At 42.3% G+C, this 27,947-nt stretch overlaps 1 protein-coding gene across 3 annotated transcripts in view; it reads right to left on the minus strand.

Annotated features, from left to right (window-relative positions):
- The window catches only part of Trappc9 (trafficking protein particle complex subunit 9), a 541,325-nt gene that overhangs the window by 486,394 nt on the left and 26,984 nt on the right, over positions 1-27,947 (minus strand). For all 3 annotated transcript variants that reach the window (XM_074069279.1, XM_074069278.1, XM_074069281.1), the window contains 2 exons: positions 19,455-19,576; positions 14,003-14,128 (listed from right to left, as the gene is read on the minus strand). In XM_074069279.1, coding sequence (XP_073925380.1) covers positions 14,003-14,128; positions 19,455-19,576 — 248 coding nt within the window. The remainder of the gene's footprint in view (positions 1-14,002; positions 14,129-19,454; positions 19,577-27,947) is intronic.

The raw sequence follows: 27,947 nt of genomic DNA on the forward strand, positions 1-27,947 counted from the left end.
GCCTAGCAAACATGAAGCTCTGAGTTCAAACCTCAGTGCCGCAAAAGAAAAATGAAACATCTATCTAAAGTAATGGAATTAATTTGCAGTTTTAATCATTCAAAGGGAAGAATGAAAGAAAAAGTTAAATAAGAGTTGGTCCTTTGGTGGTACACAAGGTGAGGAAACAGACAAAACCATCCAGGATCGTCTGCAGTTTTCCCAGTGCTTGGGAAAAAGATGGTGGCAAGAAGGAAAACCCAGGGACGCTATGCTCCATGCCCTTGAATGCCCAGGAGACTCCTAGAGAATGAGGTGCACTCAACAACCTGACAAGAATTACAGAGGGAAGGAAGCGTCTAAACAGTCACTGCTCATGATGTGTGCACCAACCAAAAGGAACCAGGGCAGAACTGAAGCTTGACTCCCACCACCCCAGTCCCCTTTAATTCATTCTTGGGAAACCTGAAAAATCAGCTCCCAACTAGGCAGTACATACCTGCAATCCTAGCACTCAAGAAGCAGAGGCAGGAGGATAAGAGTTCAAGGACAACCTGGCAAAGTCAGTGAGACCCTATTTCAAAGAAAGAAAACACAAACAAAAGGATTGGGGGCATGGCTCAGAGGCCCTGGACTCAATCACAGAAGGAAGGGAGGGAAGCAGGAAGGGGAGGAAGGGGAGGAAGGGGAGGAGGGAGAGAAGGGGGAGGAGAGAGGAAGGATGGAAGGAAGGAAGGAAGGAAGGAAGGAAGGAAGGAAGGAAGGAAGGAAGGAAGGAAGGAAGAAGGAAGGAAGGAAGAAGGAAGGAAGGAAGGAAGGAAGGAAGGAGGGCACTCTCTGGGCTTAGTGAGTGCAAGTTTATGTAAACTTGATGATTACACTGTGACTATAGCCTTCCTCCACATTCATCTTTCCATACTGGGGAGTCCTGACCCTCCGTTAGTCTATCCACCATAAAATCTATTCCCTCAATGACAACTCAGGGAGACTGAAATTAAAAGCCAGCTACATAAGACTGTACAAAGCTAAAATGTCATCCTTGTTCTCCAAATCTCTTCTCCTGCCTGATGCGGCAGGCTAATGCCTCTCTGCCTATACACACAAAACACTGCAGACTTGTGTCCCACACAGAACGTGAGCTCCATACAGAAGGAGGTGTTTCCAATTCACCCTGAATTCCTAGCACACTGCAGTGTCAACAGATATGACTGGGGCTGAGGCTCCTTTCCTCGTATATAAATGAGGCCTCAGAAGAGAAGAGACAAGGCAAGGGTAGGGGCTGGTAGCCACATTGTGATCCAGAGCCTCTGTGGCCCTTTTTCACACGGATTCATCCTGAATACAGCTGCTCATCCCAAGAGGGCTTACTTTCTTCTGCAAGGAGTTGGTGACCATTCTCAGGCCAGGATAAACTAAATCCTATGTGGATTTTTTTCCTTCCAACAAGATCAACAACAAGGAGTTTCCTTCTTTTCTTGCTCTGTGGAGTGGGATTGTTTTCTATTCCATTCTTTTACTGAACGTGTTTCCTTTGGTGAGTCTTGACTTGACATCCAACTTCCAAGTTTAGACAGGCCTAAGGTTAATCCCACAAAAGTGGTTAAAACAATATTACCATGGATGGGTCAGGCCCTTCCTGGCTTCTGGAGCTTATTCCGTCACAATTCTTCCTTTGGTTGTTTTGACCTCTGAGGACTTCCCCTTACTTTCTTGACAATTACTATGCATTTTGAAAGATGGGGGGGAAACATTTTTGTCTCTTAAGCAGCATTTTTAAGGAACTGGTACTGAGAGAATTTTTATTGCCAAAACAGAAATCAATACACATCTTCCAAACGTACGTATTATTTAGGGTTTTCTTTTAATGATAAACAGATAAAATTTTAAAATAAAACATAATTCTCCAGCCCACAGAAAGGAGATTGCGGGAGGGGAGGGAGAAAGAGAGAAAGAAAGGAAAAAAGGAAGGGGGGAGGGAGGGAGGTAGAGAGGAAGGGAGGGAGGGTGGGAAGCTACTGAAAATGGAGGTGGGAAAGAGGAAGACAGAGCAATGGGGGGTTCAATCTGATCAGTGTACTATATATGTATGTGTGATACATCATGGTGTAACTCCTTTTAATACACCGTACATTTAATATGCACTAACTTAAAAGTCAGAAAAAAACAAAGAAAGAAAGAAAGCAAAGCCAGGTGTGGAGGCCCACACCTGTGGTCCCAACTACTCAGGAGGCTGAGGTGTGAAATGTCACCACAGGAGTTCGAGACTAGCCAGGACAATGGGCAGTACTCCTGCAATCCTAGCTACTTGGGAGGCTGAGGTCAGGAGGATTTTGATTTGAGTTCAACCCAAGCAGATAATTCTCGAGACCCCATCTCTAAAATACCCAGAACAAAATGGACTGGAGGTGTGGCTGAAATGGTGCAGCACCTGCTTTGCAAGTGTGAAGCTCTGAGTTCAAACACCAGTACTACCCAAAAAACAACCAAAAAAGACCCTCTCTCAAAAAGATAAAGATAACATCAAAATACGAGAAAAATTTTGCAAAGCAAGGGACTAGAATCCAAAAATAAAAAGAAAACCCAACTTAAAATTTGACAAAGGATTTATAGCTTGGGTGCAACTCAGTGTGTGCTTAGCAAGCTCAAGACCCTGGGTTCCATCCCCCACCAAAAGTAAACACACAGAAATTGGCAAAGAATTGTAATGGATACACAAAGAGCCAGTAAGCACTTCAAAAGATGTTCAACACAATTAGACATCAGGGAAATGCAAATCTAAACCAAAACGAGGTATCACTTGGTGCCCACTGGGATGGCCATAACTAAAAGATAGGTGCACCAGTGCTGATGAGCACACCCAGAGCCTGGAGGCCTCACATTGCTGGGGACTGTGAAATGGTGCAGTTGCTTTGGAAAACCATCTCACAGCTCCTCAAATGCCAAATATAGTTCTATAGGTCAGGAATTCCTCTCCCAGACATATACCAACGAGGACTGAAAATAGATGTTGCCACATAAACCTGTCCATGAATATTCACAGCAGCACTGTTCATAGTAGCCAACAGATGGGAAGGACCCAACATCCATCAACTGACAAATGGATAAACAAACCCTGGTACTGCCACACGGTGGAATATTATCTGGCCATAAAAAGGAAAGAAGTGCTGATTCACACTTTGAATCTTTTTTTTTTTATTCATATGTGCATACAATGTTTAGATCATTTCTACCCCCTCCCCCAACCCCCTCCCTTGCCACCCATCCCGACCCCTCCCTCTCCCCCCAAACCCCTTGATACCCGGCAGAAAATATTTTGCCCTTATCTCTAATTTTGTTGAAGAGAGAGTACAAGCAATAATAGGAAGGAACAAGGGTTTTTGCTGGTTGAGATAAGGATAGCTATACAGGACATTGACTCACATTGATTTCCTATGCATGTGTGTTACCTTCTAGGTTAATTCTTCTTGACCTAAACTTTTCTCTAGTTCCTGGTCCCCTTCTCCTATTGGCCTCAGTTGCTTTAAGGTATCTGCTTTAGTTTCTCTGCGTTAAGGGCAACAAATGCTAGCTAGTTTTTTAGGTGTCTTACCTATCCTCACCCCTTCCTTGTGTGCTCTCGCTTTTATCATGTGCTCAAAGTCCAATCCCCTTGCTGTGTTTGCCATTGATCTAATGTCCACATTTGAGGGAGAACATACGATTTTTAGTCTTTTGGGCCAGGCTAACCTCACTCAGAATGATGTTCTCCAATTCCATCCATTTACCAGCAAATGATAACATTTCATTCTTCTTCATGGCTGCATAAAATTCCATTGTGTATAGATACCACATTTTCTTGATCCATTCATCAGTAGTGGGGTATCTTGCCTGTTTCCATAACTTGGCTATTGTGAATAGTGCTGCAATAAACATGGGTGTGCAGGTGCCTCTGGAGTCACCTGTATCACAGTCTTTTGAGTATATCCCCAAGAGTGGTATTGCTGGATCAAATGGTAGATCGATGTCTAGCTTTTTAAGTAGCCTCCATATTTTTTTCCAGAGTGGTTGTACTAGTCTACATTCCCACCAACAGTGTAAGAGGGTTCCTTTTTCCCCGCATCCTCGCCAACACCTGTTGTTGGTGGTGTTGCTGATGATGGCTATTCTAACAGAGGTGAGGTGGAATCTTAGTGCGGTTTTAATTTGCATTTCCTTTATTGCTAGAGATGGTGAGCATTTTTTCATGTGTTTTTTTGGCCATTTGAATTTCTTCTTTTGAGAAAGTGCTGTTTAGTTCACATGAACCATTTCTTCATTGGTTCATGAGTTCTGGAAGAATTTAGTTTTTTAAGTTCCCTATATATTCTGGTTATCAGTCCTTTGTCTGATGTGTAGCTGGCAAACATTTTCTCCCACTCTGTGGGTGGTCTCTTCAGTTTAGAGACCATTTCTTTTGTTGAGCAGAAGCTTTTTAGCTTTATGAGGTCCCATTTATCTATGCTATCTCTTAGTTGCTGTGCTGCTGGGGTTCCATTGAGAAAGTTCTTACCTATACCTACTAACTCCAGAGTATTTCCTACTCTTTCCTGTATCAACTTTAAAGTTTGTGGTCTGATATTAAGATCCTTGATCCATTTTGAGTTAATCTTGGTATAGGGTGATATACATGGATCTAGATTCAGTTTTTTGCAGACTGCTAACCAGTTTTCCCAGCAGTTTTTGTTGAAGAGGCTGCTATTTCTCCATTGTATATTTTTAGTGCATTTGTCAAAGACAAGTTGGTTATAGTTGTGTGGCTTCATATCTGGGTCCTCTATTCTGTTCCACTGGTCTTCATGTCTGTTTTTGTGCCAGTACCATGCAGTTTTTATTGTTATTGCTTTATAATATAGTTTGAAGTCAGGTATTGTGATACCTCCAGCATTGCTCTTTTGACTGAGTATTGCCTAGGCTATTCGTGGCCTCTTGTGTTTCCATATAAATTTAACAGTAGATTTTTCAATTTCTTTAATGAATGTCATTGGAATTTTGATGGGAATTGCATTAAACATGTAGATTACTTTTGGGAGTATCGACATTTTTACTATGTTGATTCTACCAATCCATGAGCATGGGAGATCTCTCCACTTTCTATAGTCTTCCTCAATCTCTTTCTTCAGAAGTGTATAGTTTTCCTTGTAGAGATCTTTCACATCTTTTGTTAGGTTTACACCTAGGTATTTGATTTTTTTGGAGGCTATTGTAAATGGAATTGTTTTCATACATTCTTTTTCAGTTTGCTCATTGTTAGTGTATAGAAATGCTAATGATTTTTCTGTGTTGATTTTATATCCTGCTACCTTGCTATAGCTATTGATGATGTCTAGAAGCTTCTGAGTAGAGTTGTTTGGGTCTTTAAGGTATAGGATCATATCGTCTGCAAATAGGGATATTTTGACAGGTTCTTTACCTATTTGTATTCCTTTTATTCCTTCTTCTTGCCTAATTGCTCTGGCTAGGAATTCCAGTACTATGTTGAATAGGAGTGGAGATAGTGGGCACCCTTGTCTGGTTCCTGATTTTAGAGGGAATGGTTTCAGTTTTTCTCCATTAAGTATTATGCTGGCTATAGGTTTGTCATATATAGCTTTTACAATGCTGAGGTACTTTCCTTCTATTCCTAGTTTTCTTAGAACTTTTATCACGAAATGGTGTTGAATCTTATCAAAGGCTTTTTCTGCATCTATTGAGATGATCAAGTGGTTTTTGTTGAGGATTTTTGAATCATTGTTCATTAAGGAGATTGCCTTGTAGTTCTCCTTTTTGGAGGTGTCTTTGCCTGGTTTTGGGATAAGTGTAATACTGGCTTCATAAAATGTGTTAGGCAGTTTTCCTTCCCTTTCTATTTCGTGGAACAGTTTAAGGAGGGTTGGTATCAGTTCTTCTTTAAAGGTCTGATAGAATTCAGCAGAGAATCCATCAGGTCCTGGACTTTTCTTTTGGGGGAGACTCTTGATTGCTGCTTCAATTTCATTTTGTGTTATAGATCTATTCAGGTGATTAATTTCCTCTTGGTTCAGTTTTGGATGATCATATGTATCTAGAGATCTGTCCATTTCTTTAAGATTTTCAAATTTATTTGAATATAGGTTCTCAAAGTAGTCTCTGATGATTTCCTGGACTTCCATGGTGTTTGTTGTTATCTCCCCTTTTGCATTCCTGATTCTACTAATTTGGGTTTTTTCTCTCCTCATTTTAGTCAGGTTTGCCAGGGGTCTGTCGATCTTGTTTATTTTTTCAAAGAACCAACTTTTTGCCGCATTAATTCTTTGTATGGTTTTTTTGGTTTCTATTTCGTTGATTTCAGCTCTTATTTTTATTATTTCTCTCCTATTTGTTTTGGGATTTGCTTGTTCTTGTTTTTCTAGGAGTTTGAGAAGTATCATTAGGTCATTGATTTGGGATCTTTCGGTCTTTTTAATATATGCACTCATGGCTATAAACTTTCCTCTCAGGACTGCCTTTGCTGTGTCCCATAGGTTCCGGTAGGTTGTGTTTTCATTTTCATTGACTTCCAGGAACTGTAATTTCCTCTTTTATTTCATTGATGACCCATTGTTCATTAAGTGATGAGTTGTTCAGTTTCCAGTTGTTTGCATATTTTTTGTCTTTACTTTTGTTGTTGAGTTCTAGTTTTATTGCATTGTGATCAGATCGTATGCATGGTATAATTTCTGTTTTTCTTATATTTGCTGAGGCTTGCTTTGTGCCCTAGGATATGATCTATTTTGGAGAAGGTTCCATGGGCTGCTGAGAAGAGTGTATATTATCACACTTGGAATCTTGAAAACATTATGCCAAGTGAGCAAGCCAGACACAAAAGACACTACTCTTTAGGTGGAGGGCACACAAGCGTTCATTGTGCTGCTCTTGCAACTTTCCTCAAGGCTTGAAGTCTTTCCAAATAAAAGTAAAGTCTATTATACATACTAACTGTGAAATAATAAAAATAACCTCTCAGGAGTCTCATGGGTTAAGTGCAGAAGTGCAGAAATGAGGTTAAAAAGTTCTCACACAATGTTTTACACATCCACAACGGCCCTGCCATCACTGCTGCTTAGACAAGCAGGCAACAGTAAGGAGAGCCACGCAGGCTGAGCCACGCATCAGCACTGACTCCGCTGCAATGCATCCAGCAGGTATTAATAATAGCTGGTCACTGACAAGCTTTGTGCTTGACACGGTGATTACAGGCATGAAGACACAGCCTCTGCTGCAGAGTCTGATGCATTACCAAACTTTCCTATTAAAAGTGGATTGCTTTAATATTCAGCTCAGCTTTAACTTCCTAAAGTAAATAGCTGAGAATTTCTAAAAGCAGTGTCTGTGGTATGCTCCATTTATGCATCTATTTACATTCTGCCTCATTCCAAAGAAGGATTTAAAATCAATTTCTTCAACACCCATAATTCAACAACAATAACAACGAAAAGATAAAAATCAGGGTGAAGAGAAAATGAGGACTGTGATTAAGTGAAACCAGGGGGAGGTTAAATCACAAAAGTGCTCGCCATGGTAAGTGGAACTGGGAGAAGTGCATGTGGATTCAGTGCTAAGGTTCCTAACAGCTAAAGCAAAAGGAGAAATACAATAAGCTGCAGGGTGCCCGCGCCCATGACTGAACTTCTGCAGTTGCTTGCATGTCCTCAGCACTGAGCTTCAGCCTCAATAGCTTGTGTCAACCACCACAGCCATCACACATGGGCACAAGTTCCCCGCTCACTCTCCAATCTCTGGCTTTTCCTTTCACACTAGTCCTCTCCCTCTTCAGTGCTTTGTCGGGCTACAAATAGAGATGTGAAACTCCAGGGTAAGCCCTGGGTCAAAGTCCACTTCTCGAAATGCACCTCATTGGAAGGGTGGCAGAGAGCCATCTGGTTTGCTCATTCCCCACGGCTATGACTTCTCCCTCTTTGGCTGTTTCCCATGAAACGCCTTGCCCCTAAGAGGGACATGCCATGTCCCAGGCTTTTATTCAACCAGAAATATCACAGCTCCCTCTCTTTACCCTCCCGCAATAGGGAACCTGACTTTTCTCCCTCCCCATCCAACAGGGTCCCTGTGAGAGTCTCAAACTCCCCACAAACCATGTCCAAACGCCACAGCCCCCGCAGGTTACTGGCTACCGCTGAGCTTTCACAGCCTCACCTAAGCTGCATTCTTACATTTTCCCCTTCGCTGTCACAGAGCCTTTCCCAAATCTCCCATCCCTGATGCCGAGCCTCAATCCACACAAAGTTCTGAGGATGCAATGGCTGTGTGCCTGTCTTCCAGGCTCTTGCAGGTTTCCTTAGCAACAGCTTCATTAAGGAACTGCATCCAAAAATGGAAAAAGGCTGTTCATCTGAGCAGAGTAGCCAGCATAAAATTTGAATGGCTTTGAAGTGAAATTAAGATAAAGACAAAGAGATTGCAGGTGTTAGTCAATAGTGTCATAACCCAATACATTCTTAAACAACTCAGAATCATTCCTTAACCTTAGATCTGCTAAGGCCAAACAATCCCTTGCTACCACTTCTTCATACTGTCACTTGCTATTTTCTACTGAAAAAAGAAAATGACCCTCAATCATTTGGATTGTTTGGGGCTTCCTACATGATGAAGTGGATGTCAGAATCCCGATTCACAAGATCTGAATGCCAATGGTGGACTTTTTGGGACCATCCAGGCCCCTGTTCTCCATTCACCCATTTCTAAAGCCCGCTGCAAACTCCTCAGCAAGGAGTCACTACCATGCCCGTGGCCAGGTCCGTAAAGCATGAGTTCAATGGCTGCAGTGTGCTGACCACTTGATTGCTGCCAATGAGCTTCAGCTTACCTAACAGCAGAGAGAGAGGCTTTGCTCTGGTGACAAAGCTTAGCTTCCTGGGATTAGCACTATTACAGCAGCACTGACATGTTCTCTTCATCTGCAGAACTGACCCAATTGGGAATTCTGTGCTTCTGTGTCTATGTGTTTAGAACCCGTTTCCCATCCAGACTTGAAGTGCTAGAGTGAGTCTGTCTGGTACTCATTGGCAGGCAGGCAGCACACAGCCTGTTATGAACCATGCAAGTGGAAGCCCCTCACCTCTAAATCACAGTCTGACTTTGGGCAAGCCACACTACCTACCTTTAGCCTGAGGTTCCTCTCTGCAAACAGGAATAACTACACTGGGAACACACAATTCTAAGGACTAAAAGAAAAACACAAATTCAAAACTCAGGAGTGTCTGCCATAGGTCTTCACCAACTTGAGTCACCTTCTTCCCCTGATGCGTGCCGTGTGCCACTGAGACACACGTGTCTCTGGAATGCCCTGCCTGAGCCCAGGAGGGTGGCTAGCAGCCTGTGTGCACACTGAATCACTTACAACTGACAAGTCCAAGAAGAAGAGAGTATTGGCCTTCCAGTTTTACAGATTTGAAACAGCCAGAGAGGTTACATAACTCTTCTATATCCTGTGGTGATGACCAAGGTTCTAAACTTTCTGATCTCACCTCCCCGTCACCACGTGCCCATACAAACGTTATATCCAACACTCAGATCTGTACACAGCCAGTCATCAGATGAGATGCTTGCCAGCATTTGCTAATGCTAGGTAATTATCATAAACCACTGCAGAAGACAGATGGATCGGCGTCTCTGACATGAGGGAGGATTCATTCAATTCTGTCAGAGGCCCTTTCCACCACTGCAAGTGCAGATGCATTACTTCCAGGATCCCTGCAGGCAGAGGAATCTACAATAGTCATATCTTAGTGCCTTTTAAAATTTCCACATCTGCCCACATCATTTCACAGGAATACACACAATTAACTTACCAACTCCACAACAAAGTACACTTGATCAAGAACCAAAAGCCTGTTCTATTTCAGAAAAACTACAGACCCTTCTTTTTGTTGTGATTACAAAATCCCACCAGAACTCATTATTTTGCTGCCTGCTCCTCTGGCAGACAAACATCAAGATGAGTCAACTACAGCAGAGCGTCCTGTTGGGGAAAAGACCAGGCCCAGTAACACGCTGGCAGTGCCACAGTGGGGCCACCCTTGCAGTGGGCCTTTGCTGCCCTCTAGTGCCCAGTGGGAGACGAACAACACCAGAGGCAGAGCTGGCCAAACAGCAACAAATGGCCAAACGTTTTAAGTGAAAACATTTTATTTTGTAAAATCTGTGTATTTACATACCCACTTGTGAAAACAACTTTGCAGCAAGCTCAAGTTTTGGACGTTGATTTGCAAAAGCACCCGCAGTGGTGAAGGAACCCCAAGTTTTAAACAAGCAAAGCTCTTAGCAGGCCCCGGTGGCTCATACCTGCAATCCTAGCTACTCAGGAGGCAGAGATCAGGAGGATCACAGTTCGAAGACAGCTAAGCACATAGTTAGTGAGACCCTATCTTGAAAATATCCAATACGAGAAAAGGGCTGGTGGAGTGGCTCAAGTGGTAGAGCCCCAGCCTAACAAACGTGCAGACCTGAGTTCAAACCCCAGTGCCACCAAAAAAAAAAGAAAAAGAGGCAAAGCTCTACTGGGAGGGCTGTAGCTGAGCTCTCTACCCAGTCCTCCAGTGCTGGCTGCCAGCATCATGGCTGCAGTTCTTCCAGCTCCGGGCCTCTGAAGGTCTGCTTCAGAATAATAGCTCCCCTCTGCTCTGTCACGAAGGCCATCCCTTAAAGCCCTCCAACCTGGTAACAACAGCACCTGCCAAGTCCCTCCAGAGGGCAGGCACTAAAACGCACAGGACCTGGAGTCTCTCATGTAAACAAATCCTCCTGATCATGGTGAGTTTGTACACTGTCCCTCTACAGGTGCATATCAAGAGTTAGTAATGCAGAGTGGCTGTGCTTTTGGCCATGCAGCTAACGAGTGTCAATGGCAGAGTCTGAAGTTAGGCCCACCTGACTGTTTTCAACACCCCATGCTCCCCAGCTTGAAGCCTGCCAGGGCCCTCTTGCACCTGCCTGATGAGGCTCAGCACTCTTTACCTGCAAGCATGCTTGGTGCCAGGATTTCACCGCACCTGTGTTTGAAGCACTGTCCTCTTTCCCCACCAACTGTCCACCCCCTGAATTACTTCTAGCTCCCAAAGCTCAAGCCCAATTAGGCACTGCCACCTCTACTCAGAGGCTCCTTGGCCCCCTTGTTGGGTCGCTTTCCTTCTCCTCACAGGGTCATCCCTCAGCACAGAAGGACGGAGGTGAATCTCCGTCAGCACACACCTCATCCCCATAAACCCATAGCCTGGCACAGTGCTTAACCCTGAGCAATCCACACAAAAGTAGAGTCAAATGTGCAATAAAACTCAGCCTCAGGTTCACTCGCCAGCATCACTGGGCACGGATGCCTCACTCTGAGCAGTTTCCCAGGTAACTGAAGGGTCCAGGCTGAAGCGCCAGGTTTCTGCTTCTCCTGCCCCTTGCCACTGGAAACCAGGACAAACCGCAAGACACCAACCTCTCCTGGCCCTTTCCCAACCACACAGCACACCACTGACTCTGAGGTCCCTGTGGTATTCTTTCCTGCACACTAAATGCCCTGCAGACATTTGTGGAGTTTTATCTGTGTGCTTGTTTCTTCTTGGCTTCCTGGCTTTATTCTGCTTTGTCTCTCCCTTTGCCACTTCATAGGCCCCATGGCAACACAAGGCTTGCTGCCACAGCTGGCCTTGAACCATGATCCTCCTGCCTCAGCCTCCCAAGTAGCTAGGGCTACAGGCATGAGCCACAGGCTCCCTGCTTAGTCATACTTTTACATGTTCAAGTAGAAATGATTTTAAAGTCCCAGACCCACATATCCTCATTTCGTCTTTTTTGTCCAAAGGTGCACTTCCTCTCTATCTCCCCACACCTTTTGTCCTTTGCTCTTCTCAGAGTCCAGCCTGGCCACTGGCCACCTAACGGATCCAGCAGAAACCTGCATGTGACTCCACCTGACCCTCTCATAGTCAATCAACTCTTCCCACATTTTCAGCCTGCTTTCCCACTGACAGCCTCACCCTCATGGACACCACTGTGCTCTCCTGGACTGTAGGGTCTCCAAACCAGGCCTCCCCCAACTCTACCCTTCCTCCACACAAATCTGACCCTGTGCTCCCCTACTTTGATAAACTTTGTTTTATTTATTTATTTATTTATTTATTTATTTATTTATTTATTTTTGGTAGTACTGGGGTTTGAACTCAGGGCCTTGCTAAGCAGGTATTCTACCAACCTACCAACCCTAACCTTTCTTCTAAAACCCACTCTCCTAGAACAAACCACAGATTTTTCATCGTCCTCCTGGGACTCACCCCTCCTCCTCCTCTGCCCCTCTCTCACCATTTGGTCACACCCCTCTGCCTGGGACCACCCCTGTACTTCAGACTATCACTCCAGCGACGTCACCTACCTAAAAATCTCCTATTCATCCTTCAAGAGTCAGCCTCAATGGTCCACTCTCTGCCACACACTAAGCCTGCCCCTTTGGCCACCTGTCCTCTTGACACCCTATACCCCCATACTCACTACTCATCCACTATTCAATGCCTACCTTCCCCACAAAACTGTCACTCGGTAAGGACAGGAGCAGCCTGCTTCTCATCTCTGTGCCCCTCCCAGCACAGTATCTGCTCAGCCACAGTGCCCTTCAGCCAACAGCTCAGCATGCTGCAGTCAGTTTCCTTGTGAGGGTTCTAGTCAGCCTGGCTGTGTAGACAGCTTTCCTGCACTCTCTTGTTCTCCTGACCTAACTGGGGACAACTGGAGATGCAGAAAGGACAAACAATAGAAGACAGACATGCAGAAAGCTGGGGCCAGGTGTGCTGGGCACTCGGATGGAGACACACAACAGCCTCATTGCTTCTTTTCTCTATTAACTCTTCTTGTACTTTGCTTCTTTTCTCTATCTTTATTCTTTAAGGCCTTACTTCTTTACAATTCTTTAAAACCTTGCTTTGTTTCTATTCTTTAAAGTCTCTTTCCTTAGACTCACTCTGTCCCATGTTTTCTTTAGCTGTTCTTTAGCTTAGCTTTTCTAAAGCCTATAATGTTGTCAGTGCAGAAAGCTGCTCTGGTGGAGACACACCAGCCAGCGGCAGCAGTGGCAGCCAATCAAAATCTCCCATCAAAAAACCCTCCATCAAAACCCCCATCAAAAAACTTCCCATCCTCCTTCAGCCAGTCTTTTATATCCAGTGGTAAAGGAGGAGGTGGGGCAGCAGTACTCAGGGAGGGGTGTGACACTGTAACAAGAGAAACCTGCATTCCAACTTCTCTGAATGTAAACAACTTAGGAAAAACAGCTGTGCTGTGTCTTCCTTCTTGCTCTCTTCTGTGGCTGGAGCCATGCCAAACTCAGCCTATAGATCATTGAACACAACTGTGCTTATGTCAAGTTCTCACAGGCTTCTCATAACTGGTCCCCACATGGCTGCACAGCTAAAATCCTCCTGAAGATCATCAGCTTAGGGACTGTGCATTATCAAGCTACAGCTAAATGTTTTAATGATTTCATTTTATTAAAAACCAATTCAAGGGCTGGGGATGTAGCACCTTCCTTGCATTCATGAGGCTCTGGATTCCATTCCCAGCACCACAAAAAAAGCCTATTCAGACTCTAATTTAACTGACATTTGTGGATACCTACTGTGTAAAAGAAGCTATACAAAATGCTTCCACAAACTTCATGTTTTATAAGCCCAACAACCCACACAGGGTTACAAATGGCAGGCACTTCACAAGTGATGAAATCAAGGCAAGAGCTATGAAGCATGCTCAAAGTTGTGAAGCTGGCAGGAGGCAAAATTATTTCTCCAATCAAAAACTTTCAGGAGGGCAGCAAATTTCAAATCTGGAAAGCGAAATCCCATAAAATAAAAAAGTAAAATGCGCAAATAACCACATTCATTAGCTCTCAGGCTACAATTCTCTAATTTTCACCATGCCAGACTGAAGCAATCTAGCATAGCAAAATCGGCTGGATGAGAAGTGATAAATCCCCCCAAGAACTGTGTCTCCTCCTCCACAGAGGCAGACACACACTCACCTGCCGAAGATTGATGTACACTGCATTCTGCAGAAACTCTGAAGCCTCCATGCTGCGCTTCTGAATTGCCAGGACACGCACAGCCTTGACACATGCTTCCAACTCGATCACTCCAGCATTCTTGTACTGCAGGGTACAAAGAGGCACCGCCATGAAAAACAGCAAAGGTTTCTGCCAAATCATGAAGGTGTTGCTAGGTCTCCAGGGCCTCCCACACCAACAGGGAGAAGGCCTTTCTGAGTCTGTCCTTTATGAGTGCAAGAGAGGCTAATGGGACTGAGTGAACCTATGACTGCACATATCAGCATATTTGCATGCATTACAACAATGCACCACTATAGCTTGATAGTTCACAAAATTTCAAAATACAGGTTAAGCACTCCTTACCAACAAGAGAGTCACACTTGGAAACATTTCAGATCTTGGACTTTCAGGTCAGGGATGCTCAGCCTACACCATTCCTGCTTACCATTCCATGCCTGTCCCTCTAAGTGCAGCAGTTTCACTTCACTGTGCTGCAAGCACCCTACCCCCTGAGTCTCTGTCTCAGTGCTTCTTGTTCCTACCTCTTTGGTGGCATTATAGTTCCTGAGATGAAGTGCAAATGCACTAGCTGCTGGAGGAGCCCTTCTCGAACCTCACCCTAGTTCCAAGCTCAGTCCACAAGAGCCACCGCAGCAGCTCACACATAATTTGGCTTGGCCAGAAAAGTGTGGTAGCCCAAGGCATGGTTCTTCCCCGCTCCCTCCCTCATGCTGCTCTCCCCAAAGGTTCCAACCTCCCCCCATGCTAGTTTTCCTTTTCTACTCCAAAGTTTTTTATTTTTAATTTTTTCTAGTTATCCCAGTTGGAGAGTGACTTTCAGTTGACAAAAAAAAAAAAAAAAAAAACACTGATTTGTAATTACAGTGCCAAAAAGAGTCAGTACGCATTCTTCCCCTTCCATACCTGCAACATGAAAGTAATCTGTGACATACTGCATGCAATTTATGAAACATAATCAGAAAAAAGAAGCTGTTTATACTTACCTACACACCAACACCAAAAATCTACCAGTGGCATATGCCATTTGATTACAGAAACTTGATTCCATTGAAATAAAATGACTACTTTTCCTTCAACAATCTTAAAACAGTTTCTAAGTGAGAACAAATGCCAACTCAAGGATTCTTTTTCACATATTCTGGTTGAACATACATATCTTAAATGATATTACAAAGACTGAAAAAAGAATCATGAAAAAAACTATTTGAAATCTATTATACATCACTGTAGGAGGATCCACAGACTCAACAGGGATGTGGACAGGAATGGGCAGTTAGTGAAAACCTCCGACATCCCTAGTCTTCGCCTCCAAGTGTCTAGTAACTGCCTACCAAGGTCCCAGCAACAGCCATAATCAATACTTCATGAATAAATGAGGGAACTATCTTATCCAAGTCTAAAACACAATCTCTAAAATAAATATTATCCCCATTTACAGATAAAGAAAACAGGATCCAAGAATTAGAGTTTCTTACCCAAGGTCATAAAGCTAGTAGCTGGTGAGGCAGAAACTGAACTCAAGGTTGCCTGACCTCAAACCTAAGCTGCAATGCTCTCCCATTAGGGACAGGGAGAAGTGACAGCACTGTAGACTGTCACCCCCACTTTGTTCAGGTCTTGCCTGCCCTAGTCTTAGGCAGCAGCCCACTAATGTGGGGCTGGGAAAAAAGATACCAATAAGGGGTTTATGTCCAAGAGTTTCTCAGGACTTATTCTCAAAGTAGGCAAGTCAGTAAAAAAGCTCTGAGAAGTATGAGTGACCCAAGCTCCTTCTTGGTTAGAAACCTAGTCTACTGGGAGAGTGAACGTCTCTGCAGAGGCTTCAGTGGCCAGCTGTGACGACAGCTGAGCACTAAGGGCTCTGCCAAGGCACAGAAACCACAGTGGGCAGGTCCTCTGCCCTCCCCGACCATTGCCTTCTTATTGTTTGCACACTGTGATGAAGACCCATCCAAATTATGTTCATGTGCAACTGTGCTCAAGACGTGACCTCTTTGAGCCCGTTTCCCGACAGCAATAGAAAGGTTAAGGCTACATGCCATCCAAGGTTCCTTCCAACTCAAAGTACAATGACCCATTATCTCAGCTGAACATTCAGGCAAGGGAATTTCTTGGGGAAAAAAAAAAAAACAGACACCCAGGAAGAAATGATTCCAGAAGTCAGGCAAGAGTCTGTTGAAGAGACTCCGCCATCAGCCTCCAAGAATGAAAACGAAGTGACAGTGATTCTCACTCATATACAGTAGGAAGTAGCATCATGTCTGCATGCACATGTGCGAATTAAATACACTCAAATTTCCTAGGTGTAAACGCATTCTGCATGTCAGTCACTTCATGGTGATGGACCAAGCTTCCAGGAAATCCCAGCCCAGGGGTCTTGGTAGCACTGGAAAGACTCTGGCTCCTTTAGTGAAGGAGGAAAAAGAAGAATGAAAAAGAGAAAGAGCTAAATGAAGCAAAGGAATCAAAACACAACCAGAGAAAGGCAAGGCCTCAATTTTCTTTTTCTACTTGCATTACATAGATATAAGGAGCTGGCTTTTCCCCCAGATGCCTTGTAGGATACTACTAAACTAAGGAAAAGGAGGCAATAACCAGCATTTTATTGAGCAGTACTAATGAGCCTGTCACTGTACTAGGCATTTTATATACATAAAATCACTTACCCTGAGTAGGCATTCCATGCAGCAGCCCTTAATTTCCCCATTTTGAAAGAGGAGAAAATTGGAGCTCAGAAAGGCCACAGACCTGACTGGAGTCAGATGGCCACAAACAGCAGAAGAGAGCTCTATCCACACCCCCAGCTGTCTGACTACTTGGTGTCCTCTGCACTCCTGGACAGGGCTGCTCCTGGGACAGGGCCACCTGACTCCATGCCCACAGGCTTTCCCGTGCTAGCAGTGGAGTGGGGTGTCTGCACATGTCCAACCTAAGTCTTGCTTCTCTAGAATAGGGGTGACCACTCAGCTACTCAGGAACACATGCAGGCCACAGCACCTCTCTCCATCTGCCTAGCTGCTGAAGACCAATTTTTAAACACAACCAGGAAAGAGCTCTGAAAAAAAGTGCTTAATATAACTTTAAATGGGTAGTTACAAAATAAGCATTAAAAAAAAAATCAAGGTGCCTTTCTACACAACTGCTTTAAGCAGTCAGGAACTATAATGGAAAGAAATCTTATTCACAAAATAAAAATAATACAATAACTAGGAATAAGATTCAAAGCAATTCTCATGCTGTACGTGAAGAAAACTATGATGATACACAGATGCCCAGAGTAGGAGATGTCTAAGTGAGGTGGACGTAGGAGGACAGCAGCTTGAGGCCAGCAGGGGCAAAGTCAGCATGAGACCCTGTCTGAAAAGCAAAAGGACTGGAAACATGGCTCAAGTGGCTGAGCACCTGCCCAGCAAGCACAGGGCTCTGAATTCAATCCTCAATAGCAAGGGGAAGTGGGGGAGGTCCTAGACCTAGAGACAATAGCATGTTCCATATTCTGTAAAGGAATGCAACACTGTAAGGATAACATTTCTTCCCAAGTAAGTTAAAACTTATTGCAAGCTCCATCAAATGCCAACCCAATCTCACCTTAAAGTATTTTAGAATTCTTTAGGAATTCAGAAAGACAGAGAGAGAGAAAGAGAGAGAGAGGATATTTGCGATGTCTTTGATAGATAAATTAATATTTATAATATTCAAAGAGCTCTTACAAAGCAGTAAGGAAAGCAGCCTAAAGCCAGGCATGGTAGTGCTCACCTGTAAGCCTAGCACTTAAAAGGCTGAGGTAGGATCGTGAGTTTGAGAGCAACCTAGGAAAGACCCCCATCTCAAAAAAAATGACAAAGGAAAGGACAGGAAAAGCACCCAAACTTACATGTGTACAAAAGACACAGATGGATGATAACTGAAGTAAATGAAATAGTAAGTAACAAATGTTCAGTATCTTACAGTTGATCAAATGCAAACTAAAACAATGAAAAGTTACTTTTGCCATTCATATTGGTGAACATTTTAAAAGGCTAATAGCTAGTGTTTGTGGGAGAGATAATTGTTAACAGCCTTTCTGAAGGACAACATAGAGATATTTAACTCTAAAACAATGTTTACTCTTTGACCATCCCTTCTAGGAAATACCTCCTTTAAAAAATAATGCCAAAATCATTTATCTATTGGGCTATTTATGAGAGCACTGTTTACAACAGTGGGAAGAAAAAAAAGAAAAACTAAATAATAATCAGCGACAAAGGATTGCTGAAATAAATAATTTTCTATCTTTTTGCTTGCAATTGGAGAAGGAATTAGAATAGGTTGAAAATAACCTACGATAAACATAAATGTCATATCCAGTGATTAAATGTCTAAAAAAACCTAACCTACAGGAGTGCTCACACCAAAAACACAAGAACGTATGCATAAGAATGTTCTTTTCTAACAGTGGAAAAGTGAGAACCCCCAATTGCCCATTAATGAAAGGATAATTAAGTAGGCTACGACCAGCCATGAACTGTGTAAGAGCAGTGTCTCGTCTCACTCCAGGTGCTGCCTTTGACAGTGTCTCACAAAACAGCATGAGGAATGGACAGCTATGAGTACATTGTACCAGACCTCTTCACAGCATTGAGGAATGCTGAGCAAGACTGAGGTGGGAGGACATCCATGATCTGTGATGCACTGCTGAGAGGATAAAGCAATCTGCAGAACAGCACATACAGGCTGAACTCATTTCTGCAAACGAAACCTGTGTGTGCATTTCACAGGCATAAAAGTCACCAAATGGTTAGTACTCACTTGGGAAAGAAGGGGAGAGAAAGCAGCACCAGTGTGTTCTCGGTACCACTATTCTAAACAGCTTTTCTTTCTCAATGTTTTAGTAAGAACATTTGGAATTTTTTTAAAAATTAGGCTGGGTGTTGCTCAGTGGTAGAGCACTTGCTAATGTGCAAGGCCCTGGGTTCAATCTCTAGCACCTCAAAAAAATTAGGTCCAACATAAAAAGAACATTGCATCCATAAGATAGAAGGCCACACAGGTCATAAAAATCTTGCCACAGAAGATTTAATAACATAGAAGAGCATATGGTACGTCAAATGAAAAATGTAGGTCATTCCACAGTAAGTACAGTATGCTCACCAGACACAGACGTAAAACTGTTAACAAATTTTATCTCTGAAGAGTGGGGCAATGATAGTTTTTGTCTCCTTTTTCCAAATTTATTATATTAAATATACAATATTTAATACAATTAAATCAGAAAAAAACATTTTAGGTACATAGTTCAGGCATTAGAGAACAACAGATCAATACAAACACAATTAAGAGTAACTATGCCATTAACAATGTAAAAAGGGAACTTGTGATCCAAACAACACAATCATGCAAAAAAAGTCTCCAAAGCAATAAAAATCACCTTGCTGTAGCAGGAAATGGCCTCTTTATACTTGTCAATTATATCTTCAGGGCTAAGACAGTTCTTAGCTCGTCCAATTTCAGCACTAGTGTCAGGATTGATGCCATTGGTGGTGAGGGCACCTGCAGACCAAGAGAAAGAAACAGATAGTTTTGCTTACTTTGTCTTGTTTCTCTGTGGGCTTAAAGAGGAGTGTGGATAGCATGAAACCTAAACAAGGCCAAGTGAGTCCTAAATAACGAAGCAGCATTTAAAGTCTTCATATGATAGTCTTACCATAAAAGCACTGTACTAAATGTTAATGAACTCAGAGTAAGTTTTGCTCCCTGCTGAAACTTTTTATTAAAGAACATGAATTGCATTACAAAAAAGCAGCATGTTTACAAGGTCCTGCTTGCCGTCTTAGACAATGACATTCCCTCTCAGCCTGAAGTCCTGCATGCTAGCAAGGGCTACGCTGTAGCCTCGCAGGAGATGGATTATGTGAAACATTTTCTGAACCATATAGCATTTTAAAAACCTATAAATATTTATTCCATGGCTGTCATTTTCCATTTCTAACCAACTCCTGTCAATAAGCAGAACTGCCTAATTTGCTTGCAATTAAACCCACATGGGGAAGGAATTTTAGAGAAATTTCCATTTTCAGAATCTAACCAACTATACAGAGAACTCTAGTGAGGAGAAAAAAAAGATGAAATAATCATTGATTTCATAGAACACTCAAAAAAATATTCTCCTAAGCCCTGGTAAAAGGAGAACCCGGGCTTGTCCTAAACCATGTGTTTATCTTACAGACAGCAGAATCTCCCACAAATCCCGCTGCCCCCAGGTCTGCTGGGGCCGAGGGGAGAACTCACTGCTGGTCTTAATGACTGCACACTGTCCTCATCCATGCAAGCACAAGAAAGCAAGGTCGCTTTCTAACCTTGGTCCAAGTTTCTCACCTCCGTGTTTTTATTCAAATACTTTTTAGAACAAGGCAGAAGAAGAATGAACAGATGAGTGGAAAGATGATGGCAACATACAAACGGGCAGAGACTCTACAGAATGGGGAACAAGGAAAATGTCAGACCCATAAAGTCCCCTTTCCAGCCAGATAAGAAAGAACTACAGCAGAGGACTGTGAAGAGGCAAGTGGCTTGAGATTTTGTTTCCTATGGATTTTGTGAAAATCCCAGCAAGAAATGAGAAGGAAAAACTATAAATAGTAACAGGAAAAGGTATTCTTGGAAGAAAAGTCTTAAAATAATTACTTTTTTAAAGAGCAAATTCAAACCAGCAAGACCAGTGCCACAAGCCCTGAGAACCCACAGAACCAAGGCATCCTTTTGGGGCATAGAGTGTATGAGGATAGTCACCAGGCTCCTCATGGCAAAAACAGCCTGCAAAGGGGACATCAGCACCTATGAGGAGGATGTCATCTCCAGCCCAGGTGGCCCAGGGACAGACATCTAAGCAGTCAGCCTCTCAAGACCATAAACTGCTGTCTTAAGGGCTCGACTTGTGCCTGTGCTCTGAGCTACGGTCCTGTGTGGGGCATTCTGTGTCTTCTGTTTCTGGTACAAGTTAGTATTTAATAAATGATAGGGAGTTCATACATCTTATTACTGCTAATCAATTACCTTTACCTTACTGAATTTTACTTTTTTGCCCTTAGAGAAAGGAAAGAAGAGACATGGGGTTCAGAATGGGTGTGAGAGGGGAGTCTTTCACATCTATCTCTTCAGTAGCACAGGCTCCAAGCCTGAGGGGAGGGTCCCCAGATGCTCATTCCCCTTGGAGAGAAAGGTAGCATTCATCCCCAGGGTCCCCTGAGTGACTGACCTAACTCCAATGCCAATGCTGGAGGAAACATTGCAAACAAAGCAACCCAGAACATAATCTGCAGGACGGGAACAGAGCAGAGCTCTCAGGACAGCCTACTGGTCCAGACTAATTTCATCTCCCTCGATAAAAGAGTAACAAGCTCTAAAAACACTAACACATAGCAGACTTGATCTTTCCTGACATCTACAGTTTTCATAGCCCACATGTAACACTATTGTGAGCCAGTAAGACCAAGAGTCATCAAAACCTGCAGCCTCTGGACCATAGGCAGGAAAATCAATGCCACGGTCAGGCCAGAGCCCAGGGTGGAGGAAAGACAGAGCTGGAAGAGTTAGGGAGGCTGACACCACCACAAAGGTTCTCAAGCCAATCATTCACAAGATAGCTACAAGATCCTATTGTGTGCAAGACTATACATAAGGCACAAAATTGGAAACTCAAACACACAAAGCAGTAAAAAGAGGGAAAAAAAAGCAGACACAAATGCAGCTGGGAGAGAAAGGCAAACCCATACAGAGAGAATGAAAGGACTTAGACAAGTTCTACTGTGGCAATAATTCCAGCCCAGGCCAACATGCAACACTGGACCAGGTGGTGTAGGCCTGCTTGCCAATTAAAACACAAAACAATGCCCACAGTGTGGACGTGTGCTTCACAGAGGACTAGCAGAAAGACAGGCACCCACAAACCTGGAAGTAAAGCTGGGCAAGTGTAGAGCATAGTCCTCTAGCATTGAGAGAGCACCTGAATGACAGGACTTAGACTGCTTGGAAAAGGGTAAAGCCAAACCCACTCCTCACACCAACATGAGGACAAACTCCAAATGGCTCCGGAAGTTCTTTATAGGCAGAAAGCCTCAAAGAACTTCACAACATGTGGATAGGTTCCTTTAAATCCTGGATAAAGCAAAAGGTCCTCATGATTCAAATCTGAATGCAATAGAATAATATTTACATATTCAATTATATAATAATATAACAAAAAAATAAGCAAAGTAATACATAAACAATAATCTGAGAGAAAATATCTGCCACATATTTCACAAAGTGCTGATATCCCTAATACATAAAGAAGTCATGAAAATTGAGAGGGAAAAACTAAAAATTCAATGGGGGAAAAAAAAGCAAAAGAGATGAGTAGGCAATTTATAAAAGAAAAATCTAGGGTTGGAGGTGTAGCTCAGTAGCAGAGTACTAGCCTAGCATGTGTGAGGCCCTGGGTTCTATCCTCAGTACGGAGCAGTATAAAATCTCACCTTTTGCACAAGAAAATAAAAACATCAATCTGTTCATTAAAAAAAAAAAAAGCCCACAAGAAACAAATAAAAGTAGTTAAGTTACCTACAAGATAGGTGGAAATAGATGGAGGGAACAGAGGGAATGACACATCTCTGGGCACACCTTTTTGTTTAGTTTTAACTTATGGAACCATGATACCATTTTGTAGGCTAAAAAAAATAAATCAGTGAAGACAGGGTATACACTAATGGGATAGAAACAGCTATACTTCAAATTCATGAGGTAATCCCCTGACAGGCAGCATCAGATGATCCAAGCAGCTTCTGGTTCAGTGCCTCAAGCTCATCCTCTAGACAAAGGCACAGGAAGCACCAACAGTCCTTGAAGCCTAACTGTGTGCATGGGTGCTCCTGCAGTGATGATGGCTAGCAATTCTAAAACTACTTTCTACATATTGTAGGACTGCAAATGACTGCTGAGAAGGAAGGTATAGATGTGAACCAGAGGAATACCACGAAGAACCCTGGGATTGGTGGGGGACTACAGACTTGGTTCACAGTCTGAACATCTCAAAGCACATAGAAGCAGTGAACCTCATAGCAATGAACGCACTCACTGTCCAGACCTTGGTTTCTCAATACCATTCTCCAACAAAAGGAACTGGAACTCATCAGGAAAATATCTGCTTCCAGAGTTAGGACAGGGAAAGTACAAATGAACCCAAAATATCTTGAACTACAAAAAATGGATAACATGTCAAAAGGGCACAAGAGCCAGCTCAAAGGGCTTCCATTGGTCAAATCTAGACAATGAACTATAAAGTAAAAGATCCCACAAAAAAAGAAAGATCTGTAAGTCCATAAGGCCACAGATGGATGGATGGAAGGAATGAAACAAGAAAGGGAGGAAGGGAGGGAGGAAGAGGGGGAGGGAAAATCCCTCTATATATCAGAATGCTAACTAGTAAGTGTATAATGAAAGAGTTACAAAATCACCATTTGGTAGCCATCAAAGTAATAACTGGTATAGGTAAAACTCTTCACTGAATACCAGATTAGTGGGGAACTCTGATGGGGAACAAGATATTTACATAGTCTCAAAGCAGTTTCCACAAATTACTTACTCATTCTGAAGAGAAAACAGTAACTTTAGAGTGGAAAACCATAGCAGCCTCCACTTTAAACCAATAACCTGAGTGATGAGAGCCCACAGTGGGACACATCAATGTCATGTGAGAGCTAACATGACACCTGACAGCCACATCACTTACCACCCTCACCTGCTAAGCCACAATGCCTGATCACCAAGAAGCATGGTTTGCAGTTTTCAGAAGAATCACTTATCATGAAAAACAAAGAGGCTGAGAAACTGTCAGATTAAATGATGCTAAGCAATGTGGAAATGAAACACAGTTCACAGTCCTATACTGGATCCTGAGTCAGGAGCTGTAACTGCTCTGTGGGGACACTTGGTGGCATGCAAACAAGGTGTCACATCAACATTAAAGTCCCAGATTTTAGCCACTGAGCTGTTTATGCGATGGCCTTGTCCTTGAGGCATTAGGGTAGACACCAGGTCTATAGCTCACCTTCAAAGAGCTCAAAAAAGCAAACAAAAAAACATATAGATCAAATAATAAAGCAAATGATAATAGCTGAATCTAGATAGAGAGTATAACAGAGTTCTTTATAATATTCTTGAACTTTTAAACTTTTCTGTAAGATTTATACATCTTAAATCATTTCAAAATCAATGGTTAAAAAAATTACAACTCTGAGGCCAGGAGTAGTGCCGCATGTCTGTAATTCTAGCACTCAGGAGTCTGAAGCAAGAGGATCAGGAGTTTAAGACCAACCTGGGGCACATACGGAGACCTGTCTCAAAAAAAAAAATTAGAACTCTGGTAAACCCATGAAATATTAAAACCAGACTATTAAAAACAGGATGTATTTCAAAACATATGTAGTTGGGTATGTAAATGAAATCAAAGTTGAGAAGTACAGGCACAAGCTAAGATCCCAGACTGTGAGCAGAATGAGCAACTCCTTCATTGTAACACCATGGTAATGTGTCCTACTTGCCAAGCACCCAGCTGGGCACAGCCACCATGCAGCAGGGTGCACTGTTACTTAAATATCACCATCAGGCATCATGAGAACAGGAACATAAGAGACAAACCATACTTGCTCTTTGCTGATAACTTCCAGACTCTTACTAAAGAATCAAATCAGTATCTGATTACTTTCCCTCAAGGAAATAAAAATCGTGGACAGAAACTGAAGATGTTTCATCAAGAGAGCTAAGGGTAAGTTGACCTGGGAAGAAACACTATAGGTTTTTAAGCAAGCTAAAAGCAATGGAAGGATGACAAATAAAATAAGGACAGCAGTTTTCAACAATGTCTACAGAGACTCCACTAATACAGAACAAACACACATCCTTCTCAGCCATATACAAGGCCACAGGACATGTCTCAAATGAACTAAAATCATACAGCTATGTCCTCAGACCATAACAAAATTGTGTTAGAAATCAATGGCAGCAGAAATTTGGGGAACAAATGATTGGAAATCAAACAGCACGCACCTAAAAATACAATGAGTCAAAGAAAGAGATCACAAGGGAAATTAGAAAACACTTTCAAAAACACAAGGTGGCAAAAATGAAACACACAAGCAGTACTTAGGCAGAAATTTATAGCTATAAATACCTATTCTTTTTAAAGAAGGCAAAGAAGGGAAGGAAGAAGGGAAGGATATCTGTACTCAGTAACCTAAGAAGCTAGAAAAAGAAGAGAAACTAAACTCAAAGTGAGCAAAAGGAAGGAAATAATAAATGAAATAAAGACTAGAAAATAATAGAGAAGACAATAGAACCTAAGTTGTTTTTTAAAACTATCAACAATATTGACAAACTGGCTGAGAAAAAAGGGCAGAAGACTCAAATTACTAAAACCAGAGCTGAAAACACAGACATTACTACCAAATTTACAGAAATGAATAGGGTAATAAGAGAGTACTATGAACATCTGCATGCCAATAAATTAGATAATCCAGATGAGATAGGCAAATTCCTAGAAAGATACAAACTACCAAAAACCATCTCAAGAAAATCTGAATAGACCCAAATAAATAAAGATATTGAATAAATAAACAAATTCCAAGCTGAAAAAGGCAGTACAGATGGCTTCAATGTTGAATTCTAACAAACTTTTAAGGACAAATTAACACCACCAATTCTTCACAAACTCTTCCCAAAAAAAAAAAATCAGAGGACTGAACCCTAACCAACTCATTCTATGAGCACATGTTGTCCTGATCCCAAAACCAGAAAAGGGCACCAAAGCAAAAAACTACACATGCTCCTGATTACAGACGCAAAAATCTGCAACACAGTACAGCCAACCGAATCCAGCAGCTATAAAAGAATTATATAACACGGTCAGGTGAGATTTATTTCAGAACTGTCAGGTTGGCTTCACATCTGAAAATTAATTAGCATAATACCCAAGTGAATAGAATCCAGGACAAAAACACATGATCGTTAGAACAGACACAGAAAAAGCACTGATAACCCAGCACTCTTCATAATAAAAACACTCAATATACCAGGAACAGAGGGCATGTTCTCACCCTGACAAGGGGCACTGTGGGAACCTACAGTCAGTATCGGACCTAATGGTAAAAGACAAGACATCTAAACTGGAGAGGAAGAAATAAAACCATTTCTATTTTCAGATGACAAGACCTTGATATAGAAAAGCCTGAAGAATCCACTAAAACATTATGAATGAGTCAGCAAAGGTTGTGGGATATATGACCAGTATGCAAAAAAATTAAGTGTACACTTTCAATGAAAATAAAATTAAGAAAATAATTTAACCCCAGTACTACCCAAAAAAAAAGGAATAAATTCTACTATGACTTATCTTTATTTCCTAACTTCTCTACATTGCACATTACCTTTACAATAAGGAAAAAAATTTTAAGGGGCGGGATTGAACTCAGGGCTTTTGTACCACTAGAGCTACATCCTACCCGCTCATCTTTTTGCTTTTAGCTTGTTTTTCATATAGGGTCTTTGCCCAGGTTGGCCTTAGACCTCTGCCTCCTTAGTAACTGGGATTGCAGGTGTGAACCACTCTGCCTGGCTTATTTTTGAGATAAGGTCTTGGTAACTTTTGACCAGGTCTCGAGCCATGATCATCCTATATCTGCCTCCAGAGTAGCTGGGATTTACAGACATGTAGCACCACACCTGGCAACAACCTATTCTTCTTAACCATTTACTCCTTGAAAAAAATAAAAATAAAGAACTAAACAAATACCTAGTGACAAAAGAGTGCAGGGTGACAGAGTGGTTCAAATGGTAGAGCGCCTACCCAGCAAGGGCAAGACCCCAAGTTTAAACCCCAGCGCTGACAAAAAAAAAAAAGTGCATTTAAGCTTTAAGCTTTTCACAAATTGAAAACTTAAAAGTATAAGTACATCCCGTTCCTCAGGAATTTTATATAACGTACAAACCAAATTCATTCTCCAAAATCCTAACTGAATAATGGAAAACCAAAGAACAAAAGGAAACCACATTTGATAGGCAACTTCAAACACATGGATAGCCCTAGATGTACTCTAACTGACACCAGCTCAATAGAGGGAAAGCAAATTTTTCAACACAGAGGCATGAAACTGCACAGAAGTCAGGAAGACTTCTTCTAGAATAGAAAAAGAATTGCTAGAACTCAATAATAAAAAGATAATCCCAGCTACTTGGGAGGTAGAAATTAGGAAAATTACAGTTCAAGGCCAGCTCAACCAAAAAATTAGTGAGACTCCATGTCAACCTGTAAGCCAGGTGTACTGGTATATACCTGTGATCCCAGCTAAATGGTTGGAGGCTGGCTCCAGACAAAAATGTGAGACCCTGAAAAATAAACTAAATCAAAAAAGGACTGGGTGTGTCACTCAAGAGGCAGTATGCTTGCCTAGCAAGTGTGAGGCTCTAAGCCCAAATCTCCCAGTATTTAAAAAAAAAAACTGAAAATGGACAAAAGCTCTGAAAAGATATTTTTCCAAAGTAAAAATACCAATGACAAGTAAGCACATGAAAAAATGTTCATTAGCTATAAAAGAAATGCAAATCAAAACCATAGTCAGATATCACTATACACTCACCAGGAATCAAAAAGGTAAGAACTAGCCAGAGCTCGTGGCTCACCCGTCATCCTACCTACTTCGGAGGCTGAGACCAGAAAGGATCATGTTCGAGACCAGCCCAGGCAAATAGTTCTCAAGATCCCATCTCCAAAAAAATGGACTGGGGGTATGGCTCAATGGCTCAAATGGTAGAGCACCTGCTTCGCAAGCTCAAAGCCCTGAGTTCAAACTCCTGGCCCACCAAAAACAGAAAGAACTGCTTTGAACATTTC

Source organism: Castor canadensis, chromosome 3, assembly GCF_047511655.1.
Source record: "Castor canadensis chromosome 3, mCasCan1.hap1v2, whole genome shotgun sequence".
NCBI lineage: Eukaryota > Metazoa > Chordata > Mammalia > Rodentia > Castoridae > Castor > Castor canadensis.